The sequence below is a fragment of the Trichechus manatus genome, unplaced genomic scaffold (assembly GCF_000243295.1).
Source record: "Trichechus manatus latirostris isolate Lorelei unplaced genomic scaffold, TriManLat1.0 scaffold00004, whole genome shotgun sequence".
NCBI lineage: Eukaryota > Metazoa > Chordata > Mammalia > Sirenia > Trichechidae > Trichechus > Trichechus manatus.
Window position 1 is genome coordinate 29,446,275 of NW_004443940.1, and position 13,681 is coordinate 29,459,955.

General features: G+C 41.1%; 1 protein-coding gene across 6 annotated transcripts in view; it reads right to left on the minus strand.

The window, feature by feature from the left end:
- Positions 1–13,459, minus strand: part of IL18R1 (interleukin 18 receptor 1) — a 48,588-nt gene extending 35,129 nt beyond the window's left edge. For 2 of the 6 annotated variants that reach the window (XM_004369400.2, XM_023733865.1), the window contains exons 1-4: positions 13,236–13,453; positions 7,485–7,570; positions 3,813–4,056; positions 1,776–1,941 (exon numbers count right to left, since the gene is read on the minus strand). In XM_004369400.2, coding sequence (XP_004369457.1) covers positions 1,776–1,941; positions 3,813–4,056; positions 7,485–7,542 — 468 coding nt within the window. In that variant the 5' untranslated portion in view covers positions 7,543–7,570; positions 13,236–13,453. Of the gene's footprint in view, positions 1–1,775; positions 1,942–3,262; positions 3,687–3,812; positions 4,057–4,657; positions 4,773–7,484; positions 7,571–13,235 lie in introns of those variants that run through there. The other 4 variants (XM_023733873.1, XM_023733876.1, XM_023733859.1 and 1 more) reach the window with 4 other exon arrangements.
- Positions 13,460–13,681: the final 222 nt, after the last annotated feature.

Below are 13,681 nucleotides of genomic sequence, written 5' to 3' on the forward strand. Positions count from 1 at the left end.
AGGGTTGACATGTTGTGGGGTTGTTAACCAATGTCATAAAACAATATGTGTACTACTGTTTCATGAGAAACTATTTGTTCTGTAAGCCTTCACCTGGAGTACAATAAAAAAGAAAAAAATCATAAAAAAAAAGAAAAAGTTACATCAACTGAAAAAAAAATGGGCAAAGGAAATTAATAGGCAATCCACAAAAGTAGTAACACTAAGATGTAATAAATACATGAAAAAATATTTATTATTAAGAAATGCAAAATAAATCAAAGAGTCACAAAAATTCTACATGTCAGATTTTGAAGCATTCTAAAATGATTACTTCCCAGTGTGGTAGACATGTGAGGAGATTCCTTTACTAGTTGTGGGGTTTTAAGCTGGCATAGCCCCAGAGAGTAGTTTCATAATGTGCATCACAAGCCATCATAGCCCCTGACCAAGTGATTTCACTTTTAGGGATCTGGTTGATGTGTATCCAAAGACTTATGAACATGAAGTTTACTTTAATATTATAAATAATACCATATTTCTATGCAAATAACACACACTTTCTGTGTTTGATTGCCAACTGCACCCTCCCCCCATAAGTACTGCAATGCCCATATTTTTTACATGTTGCTGTAAAAAAAAAAAAATAGCATCGCACACTTACGAAAATACCTTGCAGGGAGGAGGGGGCAGTCGCTAAACAAACACAGAAGGTGCGCGTTATTTTCATAAAAATACAGCAGTAAAATATACGAAACTCCTCAATGTCCAGAAACAGTGGATTAATTAGATCAAATCGGGTACAAACACAATGGAATCCCACGTTTGGAAGAATGCTGAAAGATGTGGGGGAATGATCACAATATAATTTTAGTGCAAAAAAGGAAGATACACGTTATTAAAAATACCACTATCTAAAAGCAGAGGAAACCCTGGTGGCACAGTGGTTAAGAGCTATGGCTGCTAACCAAAAGGTCAGCAGTTCAAATCCACCAGGCACTCCTTGGAAACTCTATACGGCAGTTCTACTCTGTCCTATAGGGTCGCGATGAGCCAGAATGGACTCAATGGCAACAGGTTAAAAGTAGATGTTTGCACACAATACTCAAAGTCTCCTAAGTGTCTGGCTGGTGGGATTATAGATGATTTTTCTTTCTTCATTATTCTCTTATTTTACAATTTTATATAATAAACTCATATTATTTCAACATTCAAAAAATATATATATCTCAGTTTTAAAGTTTAAGTAAATGTAGCAGAAGAAAATGAAAATCCTTAAACTAGCATTCCTAAAAACTAACTTATTGAAAAGAGAAGGAAAATAAAGTGAGGGCAGGGAAGGAAAGTGATTATAATTTATTGAACTCCTAAGGTATTCCAGGAACTCCCTGGGCGGTGCAAACAGTGAAGCACTCAACTACTAACCAAACGGTTGGCGGGTCAAACCCACCCAGAGGCACCTAGGAAGAAAGGCCTGGTGATCTGCTTCCAAAAGATCACCACCTTGAAAACCCTACAGAGCATAGTTCTAGCCTGATACACATGGGCTCACCATGAATCAAAATCATCTTGACAGCAACCAGTTTTTGGTTTTGGAATGTGGTCCAGATACTGCGCTACACATACCATGTATGTTAGCCCATTACAACAACCCTGTGAGGACACTTACTCAGATAGGCCAAGTAGATTGTATGGGGTCACGCCGTGTGTGTTATAAGACCAGAAGGCTCCACAGCCATCTCACCCTCATTTTGGAATTTTATCTTTTCAACCAAGTCTGAAGTTAAAAGCATTACCTTATAGAGTGATGTTTTGTTGATCAGTTTTCTGTAGTATGGTGTTTCACATTTTATCATCAAATGTTTTTTAACTTCCACAGTTCTGGTATTTACTTGTTTTTCAGTAAAACAGTTGTGTTTATTTCTTCTGATAACATTTAATTTCCATTCATGAGTATCATTTCTACGAAAGAAAGATTTAAAGGCATTGCATGATGACTCCAGAGAGTCTGGAAATACCACCTATCTTCCCTGTAGTAACCAATCCAAAGAATTTTTTTATTATTATTTTTATATAAAGAAACTCATTATACTATTCCCAAACCCTGCCCTTGCCTCTTTCTGGCTCACCACAGCAAGAAATCTAGCAATTGTCAAGGACTACCATATCTTTCTCCTGCTGGGCAGCTGGTGGGTTCGAAGCGTGGGCTTTTCAGGTAGCAGCTGAGCACTTAACCAATGCACCACCAGGGCTCCTTTAGTCAGGGCTAGAGAGTGTATATTATTTGTTGTTCTTTTTTCTCAACCTCATTTGCGAGAACACTCATTCTTCCTTAGCTTAGTGTAGAGGGACACATTTGTGACCCATTTTCTGGAATCATCTCCCCTAAAGGTCACATAAAACTCATCAATTAAAAAAGCGGTCATTTAATTTCTCTCTGACTCCTGGGAATCCCTGTGTACAAACACAAACAAAAATGACCTAATTTTGTACAAAACCGCAAGAGTGTCATCAAAGCTCTGCTCTCCGCTGTACTGTTGATAACCATCAGGACAGCCTGCAGGGACACTCTTAAAAGGAATCTAGCTACATCTTAACAGCATACCATCATCTCATAATTGGCCCTTGACTATTTTCTACAAGTCAGTCTCAAATCTCAAGAAAAATACATATATACATACATACACACACACATACATGATTCATCACAAGTGTTCCAAATACACATTATGCCATCAAGCTTCTCACTAACAGTGAATCACATAGAAGATTCCTTTTCCCAGTTACTCCCTCTTCATCTCACCAAATAACATAAAGAGAACCACATTCAGTACTAACCGTGGACTCGTTTAGATGGTTGCCCTCATATTATAGAGCTTATGATTCTTAGTTATGAGTATCCTTGTGGAATCTAAGGCTATGTCATGAGTGAAACCAAAACCAAACCTACTGCTGTTGAGTCAATTCTGACTCATAGCGATCCTATAGGACAGAGTAGAATTGCCACATAGGGTTTCCAAGGAGTGGCTGGTGGACTCGAACTGCCAACCTTTGATTAGCAACCATAGCTCTTAACCACTGCGCCAGTCATGAGTAGGCTATGCAAGCTCCTTTCTGTGCCCTCCTCTCATTGTCCCAGCTGTGGGTTTGTGATTGGCTGTAAACACACATCTCCTTCACTAGTGCCGCCCCCCTGGCTCCCAACCCAAAAACCAAACCCAAACCCGTTGCCATGGAGTCGATTCCGACTCACAGTGACCGTATAAGACAGAGTAGAACTTACCATAGGGTTTCCAAGGAGCAGCTGGTGGATTCAAACCGCTGACCTTTCGGTTAGCAGCCATAGCTGTTAACCACTGCACCGCCAGGACTCCTGGCTCCCAATAAACCCCTGAAAACTTGACTAGGGTGTGTCTACACCAGTCCTCCTCCCCAGCCTGAGGATACCACCCACGAAGCTGACACCACTCCCACTTCACTGCATGTTAATAACATATGACGCCCCAGCCACTTATTGCATTTGACAAGTGGATCTAGACAATTTCAATTTAAATTTTAAAATGATTTTTGTTCACTTTTCACTTATTTTTTGCAAGGTTCCTCTGAAAGAAAATCCTATTATAATAATCTCATTTCATTAAGAACACTCATAAAATAAACACATGAGGGTTATTTAATTTTTAATAATAAAATATTTCATGTTGTAGGAGAAGTAGAGGATTAAAAAAAAAAAAAAAGGAGTATCTGACCTTTCAGATTACTATATATTTGATCTGCTGAACAGAGGCCAAGAATCCTATGAAATATATATACTTAAACAAAGAAATACTCACCCCATTTTAAGAAAGTAAGATCCACTGTCACTCAATTCAACTGGCCAAAATTCCAAAGCATACTCATGGAAAGCAATTCTGGGTGAATTGCTTGGGTTTAGTTCAATCTGTTCAAGTGACCCATTGGGTTGGTAGCACCATCTTGTGTTTTTTTCATTCTTGTGCTCAGATGAAGATCGGCAATATTTCAAATAGAAAGGCTCACCTTCAACCGCGGTAATGTGGAGACGCGACATACAATTTTCTTCAAAAGATTAGCAAAGCAAAAGAAAAACAGAATCACAAGGGTTTAGTTTAGTTTAGTTTTTCTCTCTTCTGTTCTAGTGCCTCTGGGGGAAAAGTAGGTTAGAAAGAAGCCCTGGGAAATTTCAATGTCACATTCTCGTGAGTTTTCGTATTTTAGGGTCAACTTTCCTAGCCTAGGAGGGAGGAGGGACAAAGCACTTTCAGAACACAGAGGACGACAAAACTTCCCACAGCTTTTCCCAAACAGAACGGTGCCAGGGCTTAACCTGCAGTAACTACCGGACGGAAAAGTGTGAGGTAATCTTTCAAAAGAAGAAACTATTACACATGACCGCTTCTTCATACGGGAAGCCACAGTGGAAGTCACAATGTCGCCACACCTGCCCAAAAACAGCCCCAGCTGAGGAAAGTCTCATAGAAAAGAAAACAAGAAACCTGGAGACCTCAGAGCTCTTCATCTGAATCTTGCTCTCAATCTGTCTACCTATTCCTACCCTGGGCAGACCTGGGGAGGGTTAAAGGTGTTCCTATATGATTTAGGACATGTAAATTAGTTATTGTTGTGACCATGGATAATCAAGAACTGATGAATATAATACCTCCTCGAGTCCAGCTATCTGTCACTTCCCTTCTCTGAGCTTGATCTATCTCCTCCCCACCCCATCTCTTTCTCAAGTAACCCAGATACTCTGGCTTTATCCTTCCGGCTACACAGGTCAACGCTCATGCCCCTCCTTGTGTGCTTCTTGCGCTTCAGAGTTGCCATATCCTGTCCTGTGGTGGCTCCAGGTCATCCTATAAAACCACATTTTGAGAATGAGAACCTTAAATTGAGTAGAGCACTTTCCTGAGGTCATGGAGAAAAATGCCTTCTCTCTAGCTGGGATTTATTTCTCAAAGCAACAGTCTTGTTTTAATTCAGTGTCGCTAACCACAAAGTAAAGAAGAAGTGGCTGAAATGATAGAAACATTCTTTAAAAACATGGATGTCAAATCTACCTCAAAGCACAAGGGTTAATGAACATCAACCTTATGTTCAGTGATTGTTACAGAATCTCTAATTGTCATTTCAATACTTCAACACACAAGGTGTAAAGCATGAATTTATGTGTTAATTTTGATTGACACCAAAAGCAGTGGCAGGTTATTAAAAGTTGAACTGCTTTTCCTTTCTTAGAGATACACTATACATGGAATAAAGTGCACAAATCATACAACATGTGCTCTTTTGTGTCTGGAATCTTTCTTACATCATTATGGCTGTGAGAACCATCCACATGGCTGTAGATAGCAGTGAATTATTCTTTTTTCATCGTTAGGGAATATAGTAACAAATCGTGTTAACATTTGTCGATTTATCATTCTTTTGGTAACCGACATTTGGGTTATTTCTAGGTTTTGGCCAATATTGAGAAAGCTACTACAAACACAAGTACCTACGTTTTGATGGACACAGACAGTCATCGCTCTTTGGGGGTTGTTACCATTCGAAGGGACCTAACCTAGAATACCTAATCTAGGAGCCCTGGTGGTGCCGTGGTTAAGAGCTCGGCTGCTGTCCAAAAGGTCGGCAGCTCGAATCCACCAGCCGTCCTCGGAAACCCTATGGGGCAGTTCTACTCCGTCCTGTAGGGTCATTATGACTCAGAATCGACTCGATGGCAACGAGTTTGGACCTTTTGGAATCTAGAATACACTCTCCAGGTGTTGATGATTGGCACTTGAAAGTCCACATTCCCCAGACAGCTAGTGGCTTAAGATATATTCTGTCCAACACCAGAGACTTTGTCGATTAACATAATGCTTGTTAGAAATAGTTTTCCATTAGAGAAATGAGTGGGGCTCAAGATGTATGGACAGCCCAGAATAGGAACTTCTATTCTTGTAAACAGGGTATAAGAATCCTGCAAGGCCAAGAACCTACACCCTTTGGAATGAGGTCTGTGTTTGGAAATGTTCTGCCTTTGGACAATTATAGGATGTTTTCACCCAACTCCAACTGGGTTAAATGAATCCTACACTTAGAATATTGTCACATCTGCCTAGAGTGAACCCTTCATGAAAGGTGGTGTCCAAGTACCTAAAAAGACAGGGAACTGGGACCCTAGCAACCTTACAACAGGCCGTGTCACTCTTTCTGTGCCTGAAACATATTTTCAGGGTATGATGGGAACAAGGTTATTCGTGTGCGTCTATAAAGCATGGAACCGTGACACGCAGCTTGCTGCACCTTGATTCGCTACTCAGCCATTTCTGACAGGTCATTCAATATCAGGAAGAACAGATCTACCTCATTCCCTTAACATCAGGGTAGTGTGACATTGTCTGGATCTCCACAATATGTAAATAAGTAAATATTTACAATAAGTAAATATTCCCCAAGGTTGGACTTGTATTATCTGAAAATATCAATAGCTTAACTGCTATGTCTTCAGCAGCAATTCTCAAAGTAAGGCATATGAACTCGTATTGTTGTTGCTTCTGTTAGTTGCCTTCAGGTCAACTCCGACTCATGGAGACCCCAGGTGTGCAGAGTAGAACTGCTCAGCAGGATTTTCAAGACTTTGACCTGTCAGAAGCAGATTGCCAGGCCTGTCTTCCAAGGGGCCTCTGGGTGGGTTCAAACTGCCGAACTCTCAAAGTAGTGGGCACTTAACTGTTTGTACCACTGAGGGTAATAGATCAAGGCCAATTAATATTTGTGCTCCACCTTCTCCTCCGAAGCCTTAATGAACTGGTAAACTGCGTCAGTCAATCAAGGGACCCTTCTCCAAAGAATCCTGATATGGTCTCAGAATGCTTCTCAATAAAAAGCTCCAAGCCATCAATGCTAATAAATTAAAATTAGTATTTGACACCTGATGGGAAGCCTAGTTGTGCTCTCTAGTCTAAATAGTCTCTTTCTGATGTATTGCTTCTAGCTTTAATATTTTCTTTAAGATCTGTAGAAGGTAGTTCCCATTCACTTTCTTCATTGCCTAAAAAATGAGATAAATCTTGGCCTTCATTTCAGGAAGGGGACAGTGTGTAAAACCTTCTCAAAACCCATAAGAAAGAAGGCCTTTATCTCCTCACTCTCAAATAACATAAAGTACATTTTAGTCAGGCCAATGTAATTTATTGCAGGATACAACTTTTCACATCCTGTTTTCTCTACCCAAATTCAGAGGGCTGGATCCTTTCTTTTTCAAGCAGGCTGTATGAGTCTTTTTCATTTGATTATACTCATATGATTCTTCCATTCTCTAGCCAGAAACACAAAATGCTTGGCAATTTTCTGAAGTAAAATTTTAAATCAATAGTTTTAAGAAATTCACTGTCTTCTATTCCCTACTCAGTAGCCACCTCCACATAAAAAAAACGAGACCTTGATATTCTCTCTGGACTACCAGTGAAGTATGCTTGTGAATAATTACACACACTTACCTGAGGTGTTACTAAACATCAGTATCAGAAATGCCAAGGGCAGCTCTGTGGAATGCATGTTTAGGATTCTACTTCAAATACTTCCTCTGAAAAAAGAACAAAAGTTTCAGCCAAAGCTGTCAAACAAAAGCATATCTGTCCTGGGAAGGAGATTTTAAAAAATCTTGTTGCACATGGACTATTGTAAAAATTGGCCCAGGGGATGTCATATTCCTTATTGGAGTCATTAATTCTCAAAACATTCAGCTACATATATCTAATACAATTTCAAGGCAATGAATTTCAGCATCCTGAAGAAATCCCTAATAATGTAACCTGTTGAATACAACAGAGCCTGATTTATTTTAGGCCTGGTCTACTAAATCCTGGCTACAAGGTCAAAGTTGAGGACAACGTATTTCTAGGAAATCTGCTACTCTATGAATAAATAGTTGGTGACATGCAGGGAGATGCTGGCAGTTCTGCCCTTGGGTGTGTGTGTGTGTGTGTGTGTGTGTGTGAGAGAGAGAGAGAGAGCGAGAGAGAGAGCGAGAGCGAGAGAGTACCAACTGCTTTTTCTCTCTTGCCACATTCCGTTTCCTTTTTTTTTAACGTTCATCACAATTTTCAATTAGGTATTGATTTATGGGCTGAATTTTTAAATGTCCGTCTTCCTCCAGGATGTAAGTTTCATAAATTTAGGGACTAAGTCTATTTTTCTGGTTAATGGATCACGAAAGCCCAACACAACGCCTAGCACATACTAAGCACTCATGAATACTTGCTAATGAAGAATAAGTGTGTGCATGTATACACGTGTCTGAACTCACATGCTCACACATGTTTATTTTAGGGAAATGGAGAGTCAAAATGGAAGTTTCTCACACTCTAAATCCCTACTCAACACTGACAGTGACCCCGGAGAATTGAGAGTTGCGCTGAATTCTATCCTGCTCCCACCTCAATTGTATGTTACTAATTACAGTCTCAGAGAGCAGAAGAGCAGGAGGAATGCAGTGGGAATCATCCACTGAGTCTGAATCCTTCATAAACAAGTTGACGTTGCCTTTTTCCCATGCAGCTAGTGCTGACCTCCCACGGCAGTCCTCCCCTGGTGGAGAGACCCCAACTGACAGAAAGACCTTGGTTCTGGGGACACATAAATCAGCCCTGACCAGCGGTGCAAGCCTGAGCAAGGTACTTAGAAGTCTCAGGGCCTGTTTGCTCATTCATAAATCATCGAGTAATTAAACGAGCTAATGTTTCTGAAGACTTATGCGGTGCATGGTAGTCTCTCATACCCAAGGAATGCTCCTCCTCTTACCAACTCCCGCCCATCTCCCATCCCCAAAAAGGACTATCAATGCCCAAACCCTGGATAAAGTTGAATAGCTAACCTACCAAACCATTTACATCAATTCTTATGAATAACATCACGAATTTGGTGGACTTTCCAAGGGATAAATAATCAATAATATACAGATAAAGAGGATAAATATGTATGGAAAGGAGGCCTGCTGGTACAGTGGTTAAGAGCTTGGCTGCTAACCAAAAGGTCAGCAGCTGGAAGCTAGCAGCTGCTCTTTGGAAAGCACACGGGGAAGTTCTACTCTGGCCTATAAGGTTGCTGGTAACAGACTGGGTTTGATTTGGTGCCTACGGAAAGTACCAATTGTTCATAATCAAATTAGAAGAGTTCTGTGGTTTGAAACCTACCTACACACACCCACACACATTTTGGTATTAACCCCATCTAGTCTTCATCTTGGGTAGAGAGTAAAGTGTTGTTCCCTTTATGGCACTCTTCTCCTTGTAAAAGGCATAGTTTTGTTTGTTGTTTTAATGATCCACTAAGAGATATGGTGACTATGAGATTATTCAGCATTCTGATGACTTAATTTTAGTTCAAATATGGAACATGTTAAGATCCTAGTATACCAATTAGCTGCTATTTGCACTTCTCTGTGTGTGGGCGTATGTATGTATATATGAACTCATTTCAAGAAAGGAAAAAAAAAAGCAGTCCTGGGAAATGTCGTAGATAGCCCATCAAGTATTAGTAAATTATTTGTAGGAGGATATGCATATTAAATATCTTACATGTAGGAATGTTTAGAGTGTAATTTTTTGGTGTTATACTTGATGTTGATATTACTTTTTGCTTTTCCGTAACTTTTAAGTTTCTTTCTTTTTTTAAAAATTGTTCTGATTTCTAAAGCAATATATGCCCATTGTAGGACATTTATAAAAATGAAAACTGAAAAAAAGAAAATAATCTCAACATGCATAATATGTTAGCATGTTTTCCTGTACTTTTTCTATACCTTTTCAAACAAGATAATGTTTAAAGTATTTCAGTATATAATGAATATTTTCCTGTGTCACAAAAATATCTGTTAACATTTTAATTGCCACATACTATTTCTTCATATGGCTATACTATAATTCACAAGATGTATTTTATTATAAAATAACCACCATGACCATCCTCACGTGTAAGGCTTTAAGGCTCAGGGTTTGGAAGCATGGTCTCTGGTGTCCCGCTGGCTGGATTTGAATATCCATTCTAGCCTCTACCAGCTGAATAAACTCGGGCAAGTCACTTACCCGCTCTGTGCCGCAATTTCTTGATCCATAGAAGGGGGTTAACAATACTGCCTCCCAGAGCTGATGTGAGTGTTAGAAAGTGCCTGGTGAATAATAACCACCACCCAAAACTTAAATATTAGCTGTCTTTCGTTGCTTATGCTTCTCATTATTTTCTTGGTGATACTACATGGCAGTATAACCAGTGAGTTGAAGAATACATTTTCAACAGCGATAAACGCACACTGCCAAACTGCATTCCCGAAATGTTGTAATAATTGATACTCTGTAAACAGTGCAAGACAGTCTCCATCTACCACCCCCAGGAAGAAACAGGCATCCTCCTTTTGTTTTGTTTTTTTAATCTAATCAGGTAGTCAGAATGGTAAAATGGTATCTCATTGTTTTTTAATCCTGCATGTCTTTTAGTATGAATGAGGCAAAATATTAATCATATATTTTTAGCCATTTTGTCTCCAAGTTTATAAGCTATGCCTTTATGTCTTTTGTCCAGTTCATCGTAACACGTTCAGTGTTTTCCCCAACTTCTTGTTCACTTTTTAATTTCTCTTCTGATCTTTTACCATATAGCAGATTTTACATTTATGTCGTCAAACCTATCATGATTTTGCTTTGTGTTTTTTCCATTACCTCTAAGTACAGAACATTCCTCTCCCTTCAGGGGTCAGAGAAAGGGTTATCTACACTTTCTTCATTCTTAACTTTTTCATCCATCAATTAATTTTCTTGTTTCTTCATAAAGACAGGGTCTAACGTAACTTATTTTTCCCAAATAGCTAGGAATCATCTATCATCTATTATAGTCCTTTCTCTCCCTTACACTTCTTTGATAACATAGTCATAATACAGGGCTTCCCTGAGTAGTCCATCTAAAGTGTAACACAGAAGGCTTTCCCGAGAGGGAACGCGCGCGCGCGGTGCGCTAACATACCCACACACACCGCTCTCCCTCCATTCCCTCACCCGGCTTTGTTTTCCAATTGATAGCACTTACCACTAACTGCATACTATTATTTCATATCTGCTTTTTTTTGCATTAAGGAATGCATAAAATGCACCCAGTTTGTCATCCAGGTGATTGGATCCGTTGGCATGGTTGTATAATCTTCCACCTGCACGTTTTTTAATTGCGGCCTCTGGAAAAGTATGTTTTAACACCGACGTAGCCAAGCCGAAGGCACTCGTTCTTAACCTGGCCCTTGAAAAAAATAGCCATGGCTGGGCGCTAGTGATGGCTGGGCGCTAGCGATGGCTGGGCATCCTGGGTTTTTTTGTCTTTTTTTTTTTTTTAGTTTCCCAGGTGATTCTAACATGCAGCTGAGCTAGGAGCCATCGATCCAGGGTGTTTATAAAGTCACACACTTTCCTAACTCATCCAACAGCATGAAGCTTTCCCCTAAAGGAAAAACAGAATATCTTCCAAACACATGGGACCTGGAGTGAAAGTCAGATGCAAACTGACCGCTCCGTCTGTCCCCCAAGACAGTGCGAGAGCCTCCCAAAGTGGCCCAAGTCTCCAAGCGGCCATCTCCTAAGCCCCTGGTTCTGCGCTGCCGCCCTTATCTTCAGACTGTCTCCTACGCCAAGTGCCATTCTTTAGAAACAAAGGATTCACAGGGACCTGCAGAGATTAAGCCACTTCAAGGTTCTTCCAGACCAGGAAACTGAGACCCAACCAGGTAGAATGGTCAAACCCAAATGACAGCTGGATAGTCTGACTCACGCACAGATCAATGTAGATTGCCTCAGTGTAAAACACTCTTACTAACAAAACATATAACTGAGATTTTAAAACGTGATCATATCCTTACAGTGTCTGGATGAATAAGAGGTTTCTCAGCGTGTGAGATGATAAAGCAACCAAATTAAGAAGAGGGAAAAAATGATCTTTGACATCTCTCTCTCTCTCTCTCTCACACACACACACACACACACACACACACACACAATTCGACTCTAAGAAAAAAAAAAATTTATGTTGAATTAGGTTTATCATTTGTAAGGCCAAGAAAATCATTTCCATCACGTAGCCTTTGCCATACAAACCTCCATTCTTACTGTTCCTACGCTTTTCCTCAGCTCCACTTATGCAGATGTTAGTTTTGCTACCTAGACCACCCTCCCCACTTCCTCCAGCTGCCAGGTTCCTACAATCCTTGCAACTGGGCTCAGTGAAGCTCTCCATATGCTAAAGCCCCCAAACAGTGCATGTCCTTGTTCAAGCCTGTGCCAGCAAGCATTTTCATATAAGGGCAGAGGTGGGGATGGGTGGATGTCACTCTGTCCCCAAAATTTACATAAACATATATTTACACTTAGTTTTCCCCCAAATTACACCCTCCCAGACCATCCAAGGCCCTCAGGTTGAGAGGCGTGGCCCAAATCCTAGCTTCATGCATGGCACCGAATGGATATGCAATAGATGTGTGCTGAGAACCCAAGAATTGAGCAAGGGTGGTGAACTGAAGGGAAATTAGTGACATTACAACAATCATCTCGGGTCTCGGTATCTGCCTGGGACGGCACACTCATTAATCTGATAACTGTGATACAACTGCTTACAGGTGTTCTAACTCCTGGAGGCAGGAGCACCTCAAAATAAGGACAAAGGTTTTGAAGTCAGTAAAATTTAGGCGTGAATCTGGGGTTTATTACTTAGCAGCTGGATGCTCTTGGGTAAATGTCTGAACCTCTCTGGGCTTCATTTGGCTTCATCGGGCTAGTAGGAGGATTAGGTAAAAGTAACACATCTAAAACTTTCTACACAGTACCAGGCACACAGGAAATGCTTCATAAATACCAACGATTGCTATCACTTTTCATTTCAGCCATTGTCATCTTTCCAGAAAACCACTGGGGACCGCTCAACCTCTAAAGCTGTACCATCAGGGAAGTGGATGATGCTTTCTCACCAATTTAAATTTATATATTTTATATATTATACACATACCTGTATATTTAAAATTATATATACACACATACATATACATATGCACATACACACACACACACAAACATGTACACATATTTAATTGTCCCTTTAACTCCATCCATCTTGTTTTCAGAATCTCAGCCCCTAAGGCTGGGACGCCTTTTGCCTCCAGGAGTGGGGGGCAGAGAGTAGTGGGGAGGGGGGCCCAGTGAGGCGGCAGCACCTGTGCTTACCTTCAGACGGTGTCCCCCGAGCCTGGGGCGGGGGCGGCTGTCAGTCCTTCACACCTGGACGCAATGGCGGAGGCAGGAGTTCAGACAGGAGGTGAGAGGCAGCGATGGGTGCCCTCCGACGGGGAAACGTAAACGGGGAGAAAGGAGCCGGGAGCGAGGCCGCGGGGGGTGATTACAGAGATAAGGCAACTAGAAAAGTTTTTTGGGTTTTTTTTTTAAGGATCTGAAAGTAAGAAGAAAAAAGCGTGCGGCGGCCCTTGGTGGCGAAACTCGGCTGGGGGAGGCTGCGGGCGGGGAGGTTCCCCGTCTGGGGGTGCTCTGGCTCGCGGTGCCTCGAGGGTGCGCTCTGCCTCGGGGGTGCGCTCCGTCTCCGGCGGACCGGGTGCCAGAGTCCCGCCTGCCACTTCCCGGCGCTGCGCGATCGCGGGGGCCTTCCCCGGAGTCCG